This window comes from Chroicocephalus ridibundus, chromosome 9 (genome assembly GCF_963924245.1).
Source record: "Chroicocephalus ridibundus chromosome 9, bChrRid1.1, whole genome shotgun sequence".
In the NCBI taxonomy this organism is placed as follows: Eukaryota; Metazoa; Chordata; class Aves; order Charadriiformes; family Laridae; genus Chroicocephalus; species Chroicocephalus ridibundus.
In genome coordinates, this window is record NC_086292.1 from 16,162,376 (window position 1) to 16,179,955 (window position 17,580).

General features: G+C 35.5%; 1 protein-coding gene across 1 annotated transcript in view; it reads right to left on the reverse strand.

Annotated features, from left to right (window-relative positions):
• CHM (CHM Rab escort protein) overlaps nt 1-17,580 on the reverse strand; it is a 69,552-nt gene that overhangs the window by 40,818 nt on the left and 11,154 nt on the right. The window contains exons 2-5 of the mRNA XM_063346802.1: nt 15,674-15,740; nt 6,833-6,905; nt 5,483-5,607; nt 858-1,233 (exon numbers count right to left, since the gene is read on the reverse strand). Of these exons, the coding sequence (XP_063202872.1) occupies nt 858-1,233; nt 5,483-5,607; nt 6,833-6,905; nt 15,674-15,740 (641 nt within the window). The remainder of the gene's footprint in view (nt 1-857; nt 1,234-5,482; nt 5,608-6,832; nt 6,906-15,673; nt 15,741-17,580) is intronic.

Sequence of the window (17,580 nt, forward strand, 5' to 3'; positions counted from 1 at the left end):
GTCTCAACAAATAATAATTTCTTGAAGGTTTTTTTCCCAGTTTCCAGAGGTTTGAAAAATCTCCTCATGCAAAATACAAAAACTTAAGCATTCAACTTTGAAAAAACTTCCCATTGCAGAGTACATATACAGTCTAAAGCACAGAAGTTAAGAAAAATTTCCATTTAACTTGGATTTGCAGGGCCATATCCATATACTGTGAAGAACTTAAAGGCAGATTTTAGAGATTAAACAGTATGACAAATGTGTCAGACTAACAGTTTTTCCTAAGTCAAACACACACCAGTAGGAATTCAACTCAATAATGACTAATTTTAGTCAGCTTGTATGTTATGGAATAACTGTAATTATTTTTTCTTTCCAATAAAATTTATTACAATTCAGTACTTTAGTCGCCAGAGAACCAAAACCAGTATACAGATACAATGAGAGTTTCAACAGGAAAATCTAAAACCAAAGAAGCCCTCAAACAGAAAATTATTTTTCATTTTAAAAACATCAAAGATCTGCATGTAGATTGATTTTACTTGTTTGAAAATATAAATTTTTTAATGTTACTATTTAAAAAGGGCAATTTTGCAAGTATTACTTAAATGCTAAATTTCAGGAAATTTACTTTCATGGACATATTTCTGAGCTATGATTTATGGTCTCTTTAGCTATAAACAAACACTAAAGAGCACATATGAAACAGCTCATTTGTATTAATGGTAGTAATTCTTGCTTACTTCTCATGAGCGTCTTTTTTGTCTCACAGGTACAGTGTCAGCCTTCCTCAACATTAAAGAATTTTTTAACAATTCAGCATTTTAAGCAAAGTAAATGTACTTATATGAAAAGAGTCGTTCAGTTCCTACCTTGGAAACTAAATCAATATTAAACCTTCTGCCTTCTCTAACAATTTGGGAATATGTAATTTTCTTTGGTTCTTGGGCAGAAATCTCTGAGGATGCAGCTTCAGTTTTTCCCAATTGCAGAGTGGACTCGCCTAAAGCCGTACTTTGAGAACTTTCATTCTCAGAAGTTACTTCTGTATCTTTCCCTTCCATTGCACTTGCTGGCTCAGTGCCTGTAGCTTTTTCTGGCTCCGAGCTCTCTGCCTCCTGTAAGGCACACTCCACTGGTGGGCACTCTTTTTCCGATTCCTGAGCAACCCCCTCAGCACCAGAGGCTCCAAAACCGGGCAGCTTTGGCAAGGCACCAGCTTCTTCTACATCTTCAGCGGAATCCTGACTGATTACAAACAAAAGCGGAAGAAGGGGGGGGGGGGGAAAAGTCTTTTAAACAGTCCCAAAATACTTGTTTCAAGTTTTGAGTCAGTGACAAAATGGAAACCTCAAGCATTTCTAGGAAAAGCATTAAAATTTCTTTATGGTGACCAAATCAGGTGTACCACCCACTAAAGAACTCTGTGGTCAAAGAAGCAAAGATATAATTCAAGAGGAGTATTTTTCTAAAGAGGGAAAAAAAAACACCACCAAAAACCACCCCCCCAAAATTAGGGTTTTTATTTTACACAGACTCAAAAGACGGAATGAGCTTAAAATGAAAATCAAAACTCTCATGGCAAAACACAATACACAGCTACATAAACAAAAGAAATATAACATTTTAAAAAATAAACAGTAAAACAATTTGATTAGGATTTTCCTACAGATTAAAAAAAACCCTTTGAAATTGAAATGCAAAAACGCATTAAAGTCATTAAGGTCAGATTATTTTGAAAAACAAACTCACTGAAGATAACAGAAGTGCTTTATCTACCACTATAGCAAGTCCATAAAAGAAGCATGCAATTTTGACCTGAAGTTTGAGTAAAACTTTCAGATTACTTTTTTAATTCTGACCTTGCATTCTAATTAGTTGTTGGAGTAACAGCCATACAGAAGTTCCCCCACGTAGCAATGGTATTTTTATGCAAGTGTTACAAGTTTGTGCCCAGTAGATGAAGGCAGTCAAACGCGGGGACATTACCATACAGTGTTTACTCTGTACAGTCCACTTCCTTTTCACACAATTCTTTAAAATTCCTCTTACAAAGCAGAACTCAACTCTTAATCTCACATACTCTTTTTATCTTCAATGACATCTACCTTAGAAACTAGTACTTTTGAACTTAGAATTTTAGTTTGTACTACCAGCTGAGATGAATCAAATCAATGTCATTGTAAGTGAAAGGAGTTCAGCAATAATTTCACACTATCTTTTTATCTTTATGCCACAAGCCATTAATGCACTGAATAAACAATTTAATCTTGGCTGAAAACTAATGAACCATGATTTTAAAGGTGACCTGCAAACGTGCAGTACAAAATTTCAGGAACTAACAGGATGGTTAAAATTCACTGAACAGCAAGGAATTACTCAGCGTATGTATAAGAAAGCTCCCTGACATCCGTAGCCATACCGTTGGAAGCAGAGGGCAGGGTTTCTGTTAAAAGAGGAAACAAAACCCCTATATTCTTTAGAAGTTGCTCCTCACTTACAAACTCAGGGAGCTCACACGAGTTTATGAAAATAAGAGTTCGGAACAAGTCTCTCAGCTTGTGCACTGCCACCAGGAAGCACTTATTTGTGAATGGGATAAAATATTGCCCTGGGAAATACAGGAACTGCTAGAAGGCAGCACTAATGAAAGAAGTCTGTTTCTGAACATTAATTATGTCTTTTTCCTTCATACTGCAAGCATTAAGTAACTATAAAATACTAAAGATAGATAAGTACTTTGTCAAAAGGTTTTTGAAACAGTAACCTCTACTAAAAATACAAATGAAAGTCAATTAAATTTTGGGATTCTGATTGGATTTTTGGTTTGGGGTGGTTTGGGGTTTTTTTTAGGAATTTGGAACATGGTGTTTGTGAAAACTGCAAAAGCTGTTGCCATTAATGCAATAGCTAAGAATGAAACTTTTCTTTAACCCATCCTAAAGCTTTTTGTAACACAAAAATTCAGGCAAGTGTTCTTTCTACCTTCTCCCAAGGTCAATCTCATTTTAAACGTACTTATCACTTTTTAAATCAAAATAAAATTTGGATTCAAGATACATTTTCTTTCTTCTATATCACTCTGAAAAGCAGTGTAACAGAAATGTTATATTTACATATTTTAAATCTCTTTTCAATTCCCATTAATGAATACGTAAATCTGCGTGATTTGCAGCTCTGCGCGTTTTATAATGAAAGCCTAAAAACTGTATATAATCTAAATTCATGACATCCTTCCTATACGAACAAATATCCCTGAATAATGTAAGAACTGTCTATAAAAATCACTCAAATTGAACTTTTGTACAAACAATTCTTCTCCTAATTCAGAAAAAAATAATACAACTGCAGACAAATTGTTGTGTAAATTTAGAATATTATCTTCCACCATTCATCAATTAATGGTACTAACAAAGGAATATCTTAAAATGAATGTGTCTTATTAATGCCTTGTAACAGCAACCCCTTCAGATAGGTCAAATGAAAAATTGCCAACCAGCTGGTTAATTTATTCAGCACAGGTGTTCACTATTTATTTTTCAGCCATTTGCCTTTTTTCAATACAGCTTGTTGTAGACACAGTATTCTTTTCCTTTGATGGATGCACTTTGTTCTAAGGCCATTCATTTAAGATTTGCACTGTGTATATTATACTGCTACCCAGCTGTTTATTCTTTCAAAATAAATGTTTAATGGTTACTTCATAGGAGTTACAAAAGTTAAGCAAAAACAACAGAATCTAGCCAGAATGTGTAAATTGTCAGAAACACAACAATTGACTCTCTCAAAGTTTTAAGTTATTTTGGAAAACTTTTTCTTTGCTAGGTTTGTTAATCTTACCATTCTTCCTTGTGGGATTTGGGGTGTTTTTTGGTGACAATCAAGACAGCATTGTACTGTCAGGCTAAGTTAAATGCTTAAAAGTAGAATCTTCTATTCTATTTCGTCCTGACTCAAGTGTAATGCTCACTTCTACAAAGTGTGAAATCTTAGTGCTAGGGGACTCATTTTTGAGCTGGCCATCAGTCAATATCACAACTGCTTAGGAAAATCATATGCAAACTTAAGAGATTATGAAACCTTTAACCTGATTTAATATTGGTTCTGAACAATATTTATTATGGCAACAAGATTACAATTATAATATTCAAGTAATATTGCTTTAAAACAAGCATAACATTTTATCTGCAATACAGTCAAGCAGCCACTACTGTGCAATATGGAATAATTCTTACCTTTTTTTGTTCCTACCTATCATGTTTACAGAAAGAAATACATGTTCCTATATGAATATCTGCCAATGTTTCATTCAGCTACATATCATATTATCTATAGGATTCAAGGTTAAACTTATGTAACCATCCCAAAGAACCTTCCAGGAATTGAGAACAATGTCCAGTTCAGTGCAAAATCCAAAAGAAAAAAATGATAAATAAATACAAAGAACTAGTTCAGTTTTCAACTGAGGCCCACACGATTTCCATTCATTATTACTATGCTTACACGCTATTCAACTTCACTGCTTCACAAGGTTACTTTTAGATGTTCCTTGATTTTCAATAATATGACATTGTGAAAAGCTTACCTTCTGCATGGCTTACATACAACAAAGTACCATACTTCCATTTAAAAATCTAAACAAAAAATTTGTATTCTTAACTTCTGCTAATGCAGACATACCTCTACAAATATCTAACTAGAAGATATTTATCACATACTCATTCCTAAGATTGTATACTCTTCTTCATCTGCTCCTGCAACAAACAGTCAGAAAAGTAAATGCATGTACTTCAAACTAAGCATGTATCTTCTGCATGTTCTATGTGAAGTAAGAGCTGAGATACCTTACTTCAAAAACAGAAAGAAGGTGACAGCCCAAAAAGGCTAACTGCATTACCAGAAGCCTTTGACCACGTGATTCCTTCTAAAGCATAATGAATATGTACTGTTTAATGAGTAAGTCAGATCCACTGAATATAAAAATGACAGAGGGGAAATATTATTTTATCATTTTAGCACAATTAAGTATTTTATAGTTACAGTACTACCATCCATTTGTGTTCCTGTTCTTGTGTACTTATTTCATTTTACATGAACTTGTGAATTTAATTTTTTACTATGAGAATAGCAGCTTTTAGCCAAATTAAGAATGGAAAAATTTAATAGATGGTAGTGCTTAACTACCTACTACTAATACTAACCTACAAACACAACACTTCCATTTTTCACTCAGAAGTAAATTACCAACCCACGAAGTTGCCCAACAAATTATATTGCATCCAGATGAGGCTGTTTAAGAAGGATCAGTTAGCTTCAATGAAGCGCAAGTGATTTCAACAAAAGCACAAGGACACTAATAGCATTTTAGAACTCACAGTTACTTTTGAGACAACATGCAATACGGTAGCGTGGTGAAATGTTTGAGGCCAAAAGCACAACATGATTATTTACCTCTGGGCATATAAAATTAATTGTATATTTCTATATTTATACTTACTCAACAAAACAGAAATCTTCTACATGTTGAATAGTTTTAACGTTCTTGCTAAGAGAAATAACTTCTTCATTCTCAAGGATCAGTTTTCTCCAGTCTTCACATTCATCATTGATATCCGTCTTTTCCTTACAAGGAACAATTATAAAATTACATTTTGTACTGTGCTAGTTGCTCTTGAACTATAAATCTCTATAGTCCCAAATAACTTGTTGTACCATCTTATATTTAAAAAAAAAAAAGAATCATCTTAACTGTATTAACTTTTTTTCTATTCAGATTTTTTTGAGTTAAAATAGTTAGAGCTGGTTACTTTATTATAGCATGCAAACATTTGCACTACATTACTAGCTCTAGTAATCTGAAAATACAGTGTTAAATGAAATACAAGTTTTAGTAGAGACATGAGAAAAATAACTTAATAAATAAATAAAATTAATATAATTTTGAATACAATCTACTAAAAGACAGGTTTGCCACAGCCAGGTTAGTTTGTAATTTTGTGACAAAACTCTTTGCACAGAGACCACATGAAAAAACCCCAGTGATTTGGGTATTACATTAATCTGTCCACATAGGAATCTCTAAACCATATAACAGAACCCTGACAATATTAAGTTCTGACATTGAGCAACTCGACTGATTACACCAGAAGGTAACACTATGTCATAAATAGGCATGAGACTGAACTGAAAAAGTTCCATCTTCTACGGACCAACAGGCTCATAATGCTTCAGTAAATAATACGAACATCCATTTGCTAATATAGTCCAGGTGCCCAATCTCCTAAATAAATATCCTCTTCAGAAGATTTCTAGTGGACTGTTGTGAATTAGATAAACTTTGGTCATTGAAAAATACACTATCAACATTAATCTTTTTGTCCTGGTTACAGGACATTTCAATGGAAGGATGTTATAACTACCTTTCTCACAGTTAAGAAGAATCAGCTGAAAGCATGCAAGAAAAACAAAAGGGACCAAAACATCAGAGAGTAGAAAATAATCGAACAGGAAATGGAAAACACCAGGTTATAAAGTACAGAAGGTGCTGGGTAAGGAACTGAAACAATAGTGTAGTTGCTGCCGCATAAATTCAAGACCGCGAAAAGTACGACTGAGCAGTAGGCTGTTTGCTCTCAATAATATTAATAAACCAGGCATATCAGAGTCTTAGAATGCTAGGCCAGATGGATAAATCTTAACCAGTAAAGTTGGAAAGTAGAAAGGTCTTTGATCTGTCAAATTACCAAAGATAAAGAACACTGTGATAATTTGTCTTGTAATAAATTATGCAAACAACCAAGACTTAACGTTAAAGAATGTTAAAAGAAGTCATTTGGGAAATTTTTACCTGATTTTCTTTAATCCAGGACAATAGTCCTGAAAAACTAAAGCTGGCCCAGTTTCCACCATAGTAATTTCTCCTGCAAAGAAAAAACAACAATGAAACTTAATGAACAGATAAAACATAGCTTTTTCAGGTTTAAAGAAAACATAAGCAAGTTTGAGACATCTAGAGTATTTTCCATGACAGATTTTACAGATGCAGAATATAAAAATTGGTGTAATATTTCACAACTCACAACAATAATGAGATGCAAAATTTCCATTTTCAATCATTTATATACACCTCTGACCAAACAGACTATTGTCCAAAATCAAATTATTTGGAGGGTGAAATGAATAATGCTGAGAAAAGAACATGGGATGCTATGAGTAAAAGGAAAATACAGATTGTGTTGCTTCTTGGCCAAACATGTACATGACTATAGACATCTTCACCTAGTGTGGAGCCAAGCCAACAAGTCTGCCAGTTTCAACTGAGTTCTCAGGAAAGCCAGTTCAGGTTTTTTGCATCCGTACCACACTCCGCAGTGTCAGGTTCTGGCAGGACCTAAAAGCTTTGTCACATGAGCACAACTATATGTACTGCTTCTGACTGAGGCTGATTTGGAAGTTAACATAATTGCCTTGCATGCCACGTCTAAACTAACAGTGCTCCATGAGGTAGATATGCAAGGGAGAGTTAAGTAAACTGAAAGTGGGTCCAGACAGTAGAAACCACATCTCTGTTATCCATTATGTCAAATAAAGTTCACTCTATTGTTTACAGACTGATTACAGAACAGACTGTGCTTGTTAAGATGCTTTGGCAAAATTCTTATTAAACAGCATATACTGTAGGTGGAGCCAAAGGAATTGATTTGTACAAAATGATCATAATTCCCTGAGTACTCTTCAGTTTATATTTACCACCTTCTGCCTTGAAAATACTAGTTTACTTCTTTTAAATCACAGAAAATTAATAATTCCGCTGTTAATCAAAGTCTCTGCTCTCCCTTTTGTAAATTTTTCAATATTTCTCTAAACATCAGTTGGATTAATTAGCTTTTGTTATCATGCACACCACATCTTAAATATTTAACAACTCTGGCAGGAAAAATAACACAGCAATTATGTTTTAAAAAAATCACTAGCTCTTGCAAAATAAAAAACTCATTTCAGGATTTAACTCTGCTTTCTGGCACTGTATGCTGCCACTTCAGAAAGGTACCAAAAATATCCTCCTGAATGGATATCTAATGTTAGTGCATACACACACAAAAAAAACATTTAGGGAGGATGATGGATTTTGCATTTTACAGAATAATGTGAAGACTGCTAAATGAAATGAACTTAAAATCTTATCATAACCTCCTCCACTTTTAAATTGTAGAGATAAGTGTGATAAAAGCAAAAAATTAAATTCATGTTTGATTCTACTGTTTAAGATGGGCTGGTTTTGACAAGGCTTATCTGCACTGACAAAGACTTCATTAAGAGTGTCAGCCCCTTTACAGTACCAGAGGGTGATGCTCTATACCACGTTGCTTACTTAGCATATGAAGGACAGATGTCTGCTAAACAATGCCTAATTGCTCCTGACTAGAAACTGACCTAAAAAAGTCTTTCAGCTACTGCAAGGCAACAGTGAAGAACATAAACAGGACATCTTTTGCAAAGACAACAAAATCCTGCGTTTACTGAATTAAGGTGGCTTCAACAACAGAACATGGCGTTTCAGGCCATGAACTGGGAGGACTGGGTCCATACTTTAAGAGAACACACAGCCTACCCTGCAATTTGGTTACTCTAAGCAGAAAAGCTCCATCTGCACATCTGTTACCAACCACAAACTCCAATCATCTATGAAAAGGAGTTCATATTTACCTCATTATGTGAATGACTTGGGTAAGGCTTAAAAAGTACTGCTATTTGGCATCATACAGGATACAAAGCAATGAGGATGAAATATATTAAATGCCTGATCTTGTCAGATTTCAATTTGTAAAACATTAACTGATAGCTACATGCAATGATAATCTCCAGCTCTGTTTTAGCTGTCAATGGTGCAGGTTAATTTCTTACTTCTTAAGATTCCACTGAATAAAAAGTTCAGTATCCATATATTATCTGCCACTTCTGGGATTTCCAAAAAACACAGCCATGAAGATTTATTTTTAAGGGAATCTGCTGCTTTAGTTGCAAGTTTCCTTGAATATGGAATACAATCTGGCCGTCAGAGCAAGCAAGGCCATTGATCACAGAAATCACAGAAAACACCTGCCTAAAATTAGGACTGGGTTTCCTGAACCTATACCAATATAAATTAATGCATATTTAGGATATCTAAAATTAAAACTTTCAGTAAGAGAAATGAGTATGCTATTTTCACAGAAAGTTACAGAAGTTTATTTGTGAGCTGTCAGACATCTTTGATGTAAACATTCCTCCGTTCATCAGGTAGATTTTCCTTTGAAACTGCTTTTCTTTTTAACCACTATTGATGTGAATCAATCTTTTCAACAAAGCACTCCATAACACTGTTCTGAAGCTCAATCAGTTTCGAGAAGACAGTATGGCCTTTCTCAAATGGAAAATGAATCGCAGCTGTCCTTCCTTTCCTCTGGCATCTGAGCACCTTTCCCAAGTTATGCTACACCACTGCAAATATTAATCTTCTCTTCAACCATCAACTTCCAGATTTTTTTTTCCTGGAATTTTAATTAGTTTACCCTGCGTTACATGATGAATCAGGATTGTTTAATTTTCTCATCTGAAAACACTACAGAAAGAAGGTAGTCCAGACATGATTACTGATATAATGAGCAAAGCTTTTAGTAAAAATCTTGAAGAGGAATTCTGAAAAGAGCTGACTAATGGTTTTACAATTAGGAGACCTTTGTAACCAAGTATTTTTGTTATAATTGCCCTGAAGATGAACCGAGGAATTCCTTAAAATAATGGTCAAGATCAAAGCCTAATTAAAGCTAAAATATTGTCCAAAACTCTCAAGGAATAAGCCCCTGTCTTCTCTTGCTATGTTAGCAAATTTCAAAGATAGATATTCTCTCCCTTTTTTTAGGGTTATAATTCAATTATCCTCCAAAAAGAACACAAAACATTTTGACGGTGTAACAGCAGAGTTAAAATTAATTTTTCTACCAAGTTAGTTAGAGCACAGATATTTTCTTTTTCTACCAGACATTATTCCCTAGATGATATTTGCTCAAAACTTCTGTATTATCTGGATTTTCATATGACTTAAAATACTGCTGCTTTTAGTTCACATTTTTCAAATTTTGAATCTGTAGCTCAGAGCTAACAGCAGAACTGCTACAGCCATTTTTGCAAAGTTTTGGAAATGTAGCCCAAGTATAGTTTTACCTCTGCAAAAAGCATAATTCTCTCTTCTCTTACATTATTTTGTGATTTTTTTTTTTCTCAGTTACTAACACCATTTTTTTCTTTAAGTTCTTTGAAAGTATTAGTAAAACCCAGTTCAGAACACTGAAATTGCAAATTGTTTCCAACTAATTAACAGTCTTGGAATCTGAACCAAGAGAATACCTAACATGTCCTTTTGAAGACAGACTGCAATTTGAGAAATTGAACACATTTGAAAAAGCACGAGATACACAAGTAAAATGTAAGTAAGAACCAAGAAGGTATTTCATGGACTATGCCTGTTAAGATTGCCCTTCACAGTGCTATGCCATAACAGCCACGGTGTAACAGTCAGAGCTGATGATGTCTGAAGAAAAGCTGCTGACGCCTCATGATTGCTCCCAAGGGCTGCCTGTATGTGTCTGTCCTGCATTTGATCTTTCAGAAAGAAGTCTCGAACCATCAGAGTAGCTGTCTTTTGCAAAGGAAGTTACTGCCACATCGATTTTAAGGACCTGAACACAAAATGACTTGTATTTCTAACCCATAAAGTTTCATGTGCTACCTATTAAGTACACAGTCACCTGTATTAAAAATTCCCGTTCTGGCATAGTAATTGTGTTTTGGAGCATGAGAAGTAGACTAAGCTTTCTTGCCTGCCAAGAGGAAGGGTTTAACCCAAATGGCTCTTGAGATCCTTCAGCTCAACAAAAGGGTGATGGTGGCAGTCACTTGTACAACATTACATTATATCCTGGGATATGAACATGACCAAAGGTAATCATCATGGACCAGCTGAGACCATGTTTTACTCTCCAATACCTTTGCTATGAGATCAAATCCTGGAACAAAATAAAAACAACTTTTTCAAAAAAGGTCAAAAGACACCAGAATTAAGAATTTTTAACCAAAGTTTCCTTACTGGAAGTTAAAGAATTCCTCTATTTTTCTTGCCAGAAATTGACCTGAAGATCAAAAAGATGGCTATATGAAGACAGGGGTTGTATTACTGTATGCATTTTACAAGTTCTGAAAGAAGTGAAATAGATTGTCTAGCAAGAAATGGAACAAATTACAAAAGCAGGTATCTTGGTGAGGGGGTACAGGAAGGGTGCCCAGCGTGCTTTTGGACGCTCAAATAAAACAGAATTTTGCACACAAGGAACACTCAAGTACTCTGCAGGCAAAGTAAGGTCAAAACATAAGAAAGACAACAGGTGCCAAAAAGCAAGACTTAAGAAGCAGACAGAGCAAGCTGGGCACAAAAGAGGAGTTAAAATCCTGCATCTTGACAGTCCTTTGCCTTTGAATTAAACTCTACATGGAAAGGTAAATAAAACTACAGTCTACAAATGCTATATTCAAGATGCTGAAAATCAAGTACAAAAGGTAGCTGAACATACCTTACCTCTTAATTACCCCATCCTCAAGAACCAAACTGGTACATAACTATATAGATATGTAATTACAAAAAGCAAATAAGCAAAGGACCAAAAGCAGAAAACATGACAAGCCACCATGAAAAAGTCCTATGCACATAAGCAATTAGTGTGGGAAGTATATTCACCTCAATTAATCAAATTTTAGTCTTGATCTACCTTTCTTCAGCAACTTCAAGTTTAAACTAAGTGCCAATCTCCACATTTTAAATTGCAAATTACTTTTCTAAATCACTTAACAAATATCCTTGAAATTTCACATGTCAACATCTCATTAATATCTACAGTAAATGTAGCGCTCTGAAAAGAACCACAGATTTTACGTTTATTGAGACAGATAGCTGGCACAGAGAAATAGAGCTCCTTCAATTACTGTTTGGCAGAAGCTAACTTTAGTTTAAAATCCGTCTACAGGAATTTATGGCAACACTGCAGTGAAGTGACTATTTTGAATAAGATTAGCTACTGTTGATGGTGATGCTTGGACAGTGTTTATAAATCAAACTTAGAACTTAGTATTTTATAATAGGCCACTTCAAAACTATCTTCCATAATCACCTATGCAGTATATTATGATAAATGCAAACATGGCTGGAGATTAAAAGTAATAAAATGCTGTACACAAGGTAATGAGTGCAAGCAAACTGTAAACAAAGATTTTATCCATATACGCTTTCTATACTTTGTGCCTAACTTAACTCAGACCTTTGTAGAGAACAAAAGATTAACCAAAATAGCACACCTAACACAAACAGGCATTTCAGTAAACACAAATCTTATTTTCTTATACTCTAAAAAAATTTAAACTCATGATCCTTCAAGAAGGGAACAACATATATTGTTAAAAAGCGATGTTCTGAATATAAACAAATTTTTTGTTGATGAATTTTAAATTATACTGTTACCTCAGTAAAATGAAATTTGAAAATTCATCTAGAAATTAGTATATTAAATTAGACATATAGAAAATAAAATTAAAATGTTTTAATTCAGATTAATCTCTGCCGAGCTTTCTAGACTTAACTTTTCACTTAAAATTCAAATGGCATCAGGGTGGGGGTTTTCTGTTGGTTTTGGTAGGCTTTTTTTGCAAGAGTATTAACTTAAACATGAAAAGCAGATGGCTTGAAATGCTTCCCTGTTTATGGGGAAGGGGCTGTACAGTATAAACATTTCTATTTTTTTTGCCAAGATATGGATTCCAGACCATGACTCAGTGAGCACACACACCAATTAAAATGGCAACTATTAATATGAGCAAAGAACACCTTGGTTAAGAACACCTTTCCCTGACCTTAGCCTGCAGTAGCGTTAGAAAATAACTCCATAGGAGAAAGGAATCAAATGTGGAAGCCTTCATTTTCACAATAAAAACAAAAGCATGTGTGAATGTAAATAAGCATATTTAAGTGAAAACAGTAATAAACAAAAGCTGTATTCTACAGTTCTAATTGCCCGCTTCTGTGAGTTTTCTGAAAGGCTCTTCATCATAGCTAAAAATAGGCATGGATAGAAAAAAATAAAAAAAATTCGAAGTTTCAGTCGCTTACTATTATTGCTGATAAGGATTTTAATATTTTGGTCAGCAATCTAATAGCTAATTAAGAATTACTGTACAAAATGTTTGAAATTAACATGCCCTTATACATTATGCGTGAGGTCTTTATAGTAATTGCAGTATCACTACTTTGTAGTTGCATATTTCTTTAAGTTTACTACAATCTTAAGAGCTGTCTTTGTTTCAACTGAATCATTAGTTACATGAAATACGGAGCATCAAGTACTGCCTTGCTGTGTACTATGCCATTGTGACGTAAAATACTAGAATATTAGCCCATTTAAGGACTTTCTTCCCTACAGTTTCTAGGAATTTTCCATAGGTTCTGACAGTAGTCCATAGTGCCTGAAGATTCATTAGGATGAGCGAGTTCTCAATCAAAATGTCCTCCTATTGATAAAAACTCCTGACTCTGAAGTGCCTCACCCATCCTCACTACAGTCCAACACAGGAAGCCAGAGACTTTGCGGGTAGTATAATGGCAAACTGAGCAATTGCAAACCGTATTTCATGCAACCAAGTTACTGAGCTAGTCTTGAAAATTTTGAAATTGTGTATGATTTCAAATTAGAAATAAATGTATGAAAAATGAATGGGTCCTTTGAAGGGCTGTAGACAAAAAAGATTACAGACATTTAATCTTGAACCGATGATGTTCAGAGAAAATGAACAGCTGAAAGCACATCCTTTTTAAGGTCTTGGTGCAAGACGCAATAAAAACTGAAAACATGTATAGTGTCTGCGGGAAAAGTCTCTAAACCTAGGTGCTGAACACACAGGTGCCTATCACAGGAATTTTCATAGAAAGGCAAGAGCTCAAAAACATGATGTAAAAATAAAACACTATGCCAACCTTGTAATTTTTGGTGTACAAGTACTAACAATCAGAGCATCCACGCTCAAGCACTCTTGCCGCTACTACCACCTCAAAACCACCTGTCACACTTCTCTGCCGAAATCCAGCAGGTATCAGCTAGAGAAGAGATAACAGGTTGCCTGAAACTTGTGTCCACATAGACTTTTACTGGTTATTAACAGTTAACATGTAAGGTACTAGCCACCCACACACTTCAGATGAAATTTTACCAAATTATCCACTTTGGTTGCATGCACAAATATTTACCACAGCTGAAATGCAGAAATTTGGTTAACCTTAGAAAATTATTACACATTTTGGCCTACTATGACAACATTTAGCAGCAGCTACTTAGGTAGCCCTTGCTTCCTCTTATGACCCTCTCCCAAAACCGTATTAGCCCAGCAAATTGCGTAAGTGCAGTAACAATGGGACTGAAAAAGTAGCAAGGAGACAGGAGCCAGCTACAATCAAGATCAGTGACAATGCTGACAAGAAAAACAAAAAAAAAAACGTATGTGTATAATCATACCTTGCTCTCACATAATGAACTACAGCAGGCAGAGGGCAGGTGTCTAGCACAGAAATCTCATGAAATATATTGCATTTGTTACCTTCTAGAAAAACACAAGACAGTAAAGCAGCCTCAAAAGCTGCTTAACAATGATTGATCGTCTCAAAAGAGTTATGAGAAAATTATAGTTTTAAAGTGCTAGATGGGAGAGGGCAGTATTTTAGAGGTTGTCTTGGTCAGCTGAGGCTCCAGCATTTGATCTCAAGCTCGCCTCAGAAACCAGAGCTCTAGACTTGGGTCATGCTACTGAATTTTGCTGTGAAGGTGTACAAATAAGCCACGGTTCAAAGTTCCTACCTTCTTCTAAAAAACAGTGTGCATTGTAGTGTACAGTTACAGTTTATTAAAAAAAATTAACTTTGGCTAATTGGTAAAGAGAAGTAAAATGAAATGTTACTCTCCTACAAGGTTGCAATGAATATGCTACTCCCAGTGCATGAGCAAATCCTTCTATTTGAAAGTTCAACGTACGTTTTGAATGAACTGATTTCAGTGGTATTCTGTACTCTTCTTCCAAACTGATTTAGCATAGGATAGAGAGAACACAGCAAACAAAGAAGAGTACTGTGTTCATCTCCTGCCTTATCAGCCAGATTTCACTCGGCTTCATTCTGATAACAATTAAAATGCAAAAATACTTGCATTAACTTCTCTAGGCATTGAGAACTGATACAAATGAGATACTGGTAAAACGTTTTGTCATTAAATGATAATGGTCCAGGTAAAAATTCCCACAAAACCACAACGGGATATTTACTGTCAGGAATGATAATGAGCGGCACTAAACCTGTAACCATTCTCGTCTGTACAAAAGGAGGAGCCATCAACAGCATCCCTGACCACATCACTTATGTTCCAAATTACTGAGCTAGCATGCAAAAATTGCCCGTTCTATTGATGGAAATAACACCCCAAAAATTAAGTTAGAGACAGAAGCGTAAGATCACTTGATACCAGATGAACACAAAACACAAGTGCTGAAGGGCACACTGACATAGACACAGATATAGTTCTAGACAGTTTAACTCTTAAAAAGGGAAATTATTGGCATAACTTACGAATCAACATGAAGAACTCTTTGGCCACTTCTGGCACATGCTGCTGCAATAATAGATTCAGGCAAACCTGAAAGGACACATGCAATTTTTAGAACTTAGTATGCTCAGATGGATTAAAAAATGAACTAAAGTTAGAACATGGTCAGAAACAGGCAGTTCAAATGAAAGATTACAATGTGAGTCACTGAAATTCTTAATACTCTCATGCTACTAAAATCATGAACACTAATTTCTGTTCATTAACATTTTGCTATAATCCTCCGGAATCACACTTTTTTTTTTTTTAAATAATTGTATGGCACATATCACTTGCAAACCCTACTACTCCCGAGTTAAAGCTTGCCACCAGCGCCTTCCCTAGACACCTTGTTATCATAAACAGATTGAGCACTTGCAAGCACAAGAATACCCAGATTTTAATGGGATGCTCTGTAACTGTATCACTCCTGATACAGACAGGTATTATCTGAGGGCATTTTTATGTATTTTTGTTCACTTCAAAGTGTCTGACATAATCTGAAGACTGTGTAACAACCCATTAAAATGATGTTTTAAAATGAAGAAATTTATGGTAAATGCTGCATGCCCTGGTATGTTGCCCAAGGATGCACTGGGAAGTAAAATGGTATAAACCTGTTGGGATGGCATTAAACAAGTGTGTATGGCACACAGAGTCCTGAACAGTGCTGTCTCCTCCGTATCACCTGTTGGCAAACATCTCTAGTCTGAACGGTCTCAGAACTGTATTTGGACTTTGTTTCTGATTGAACTAATTGGTTTGCTCCAAGAGCGCCCAGGAGCACACTCAGTATTCTGCATACAGACCAAGACCTGAGTGTAAACAGGGAATTTAAACTGACAGTGCAGGTGTACTTTCACTTCACATTTAAGGGTAATGTTAGGGAGGGAAAGAATGCGAGATGGTTGTCCTTAAAGTGGTATCCCTATCAAAATCTCCCACATCGAAACACAGAATCACAGAATGATAGGGGTTGGAAGGGACCTCTAGAGATCATCTAGTCCAAGCCCCCTGCCAAAGCAGGTTCCCCAGAGCAGGTTGGACAGGAACACATCCAGGGAGGTTTTGAATATCTACAGAGGAGACTCCACCACCTCTCTGGGCAGCCTGTTCCAGTGCTCTGCCACCCTCAAAGTAAACAAGTTTTTCCTCATGTTCAGATGGAATTTCCTGTCTTGCAGCTTGTGCTCGTTGCCCCTTGTCTTGTTGCTGGGCACCACTGAAAGAAGTCTGACCCCGTTGTCTTGACATCCGCCCTTTAGATATTTATAAGCATTGATGAGATCCCCTCTCAGTCTTCTCTTCTCCAGGCTAAACAGACCCAGGTCTCTCAGCCTTTCCTCATAAGAGAAGTGCTCCATTCCCTTGATCATCTTCGTAGCCCATCATCATGCAATCACACTCTGTCAAGTCAGTATGTTTACATTATATTTAGAAAAGATATGTAGTAAAAAAAAAAAAAACCAAAACAACAAAACAAAAGGCTAGTGATATTTCTCTACCAGCAATACCTGCTTGAAATGGCACATTATCGCAATTCGAAGTTTAATAAAAAAAACGAGGCTGTTCTCTAACTTCTACTCCCACGCACCAGATTTTTACATGCACAGTTAGATGACTTGGATTTCTGACTAGATTCAGAAAAGATGCATAGCTCGCTATCTAGAATGCTCTATGGCACTAGCTTTGCTGAAATCTCTTTTTAAATGATGTATTGGCTGTTTAATCAGGTAATTCAGTAAAAGCGATTAAAATTCTAAAGGACTGGTATTAAGAGACACTTAGGCTACATATTCAATTAAGGGACGAGATTAAACAAAGTGAAAGGAGTGTTTCACTGATCTGATTTACAGCACAGCACCAGAAGCAGCACTAGTAGTATAGCTAG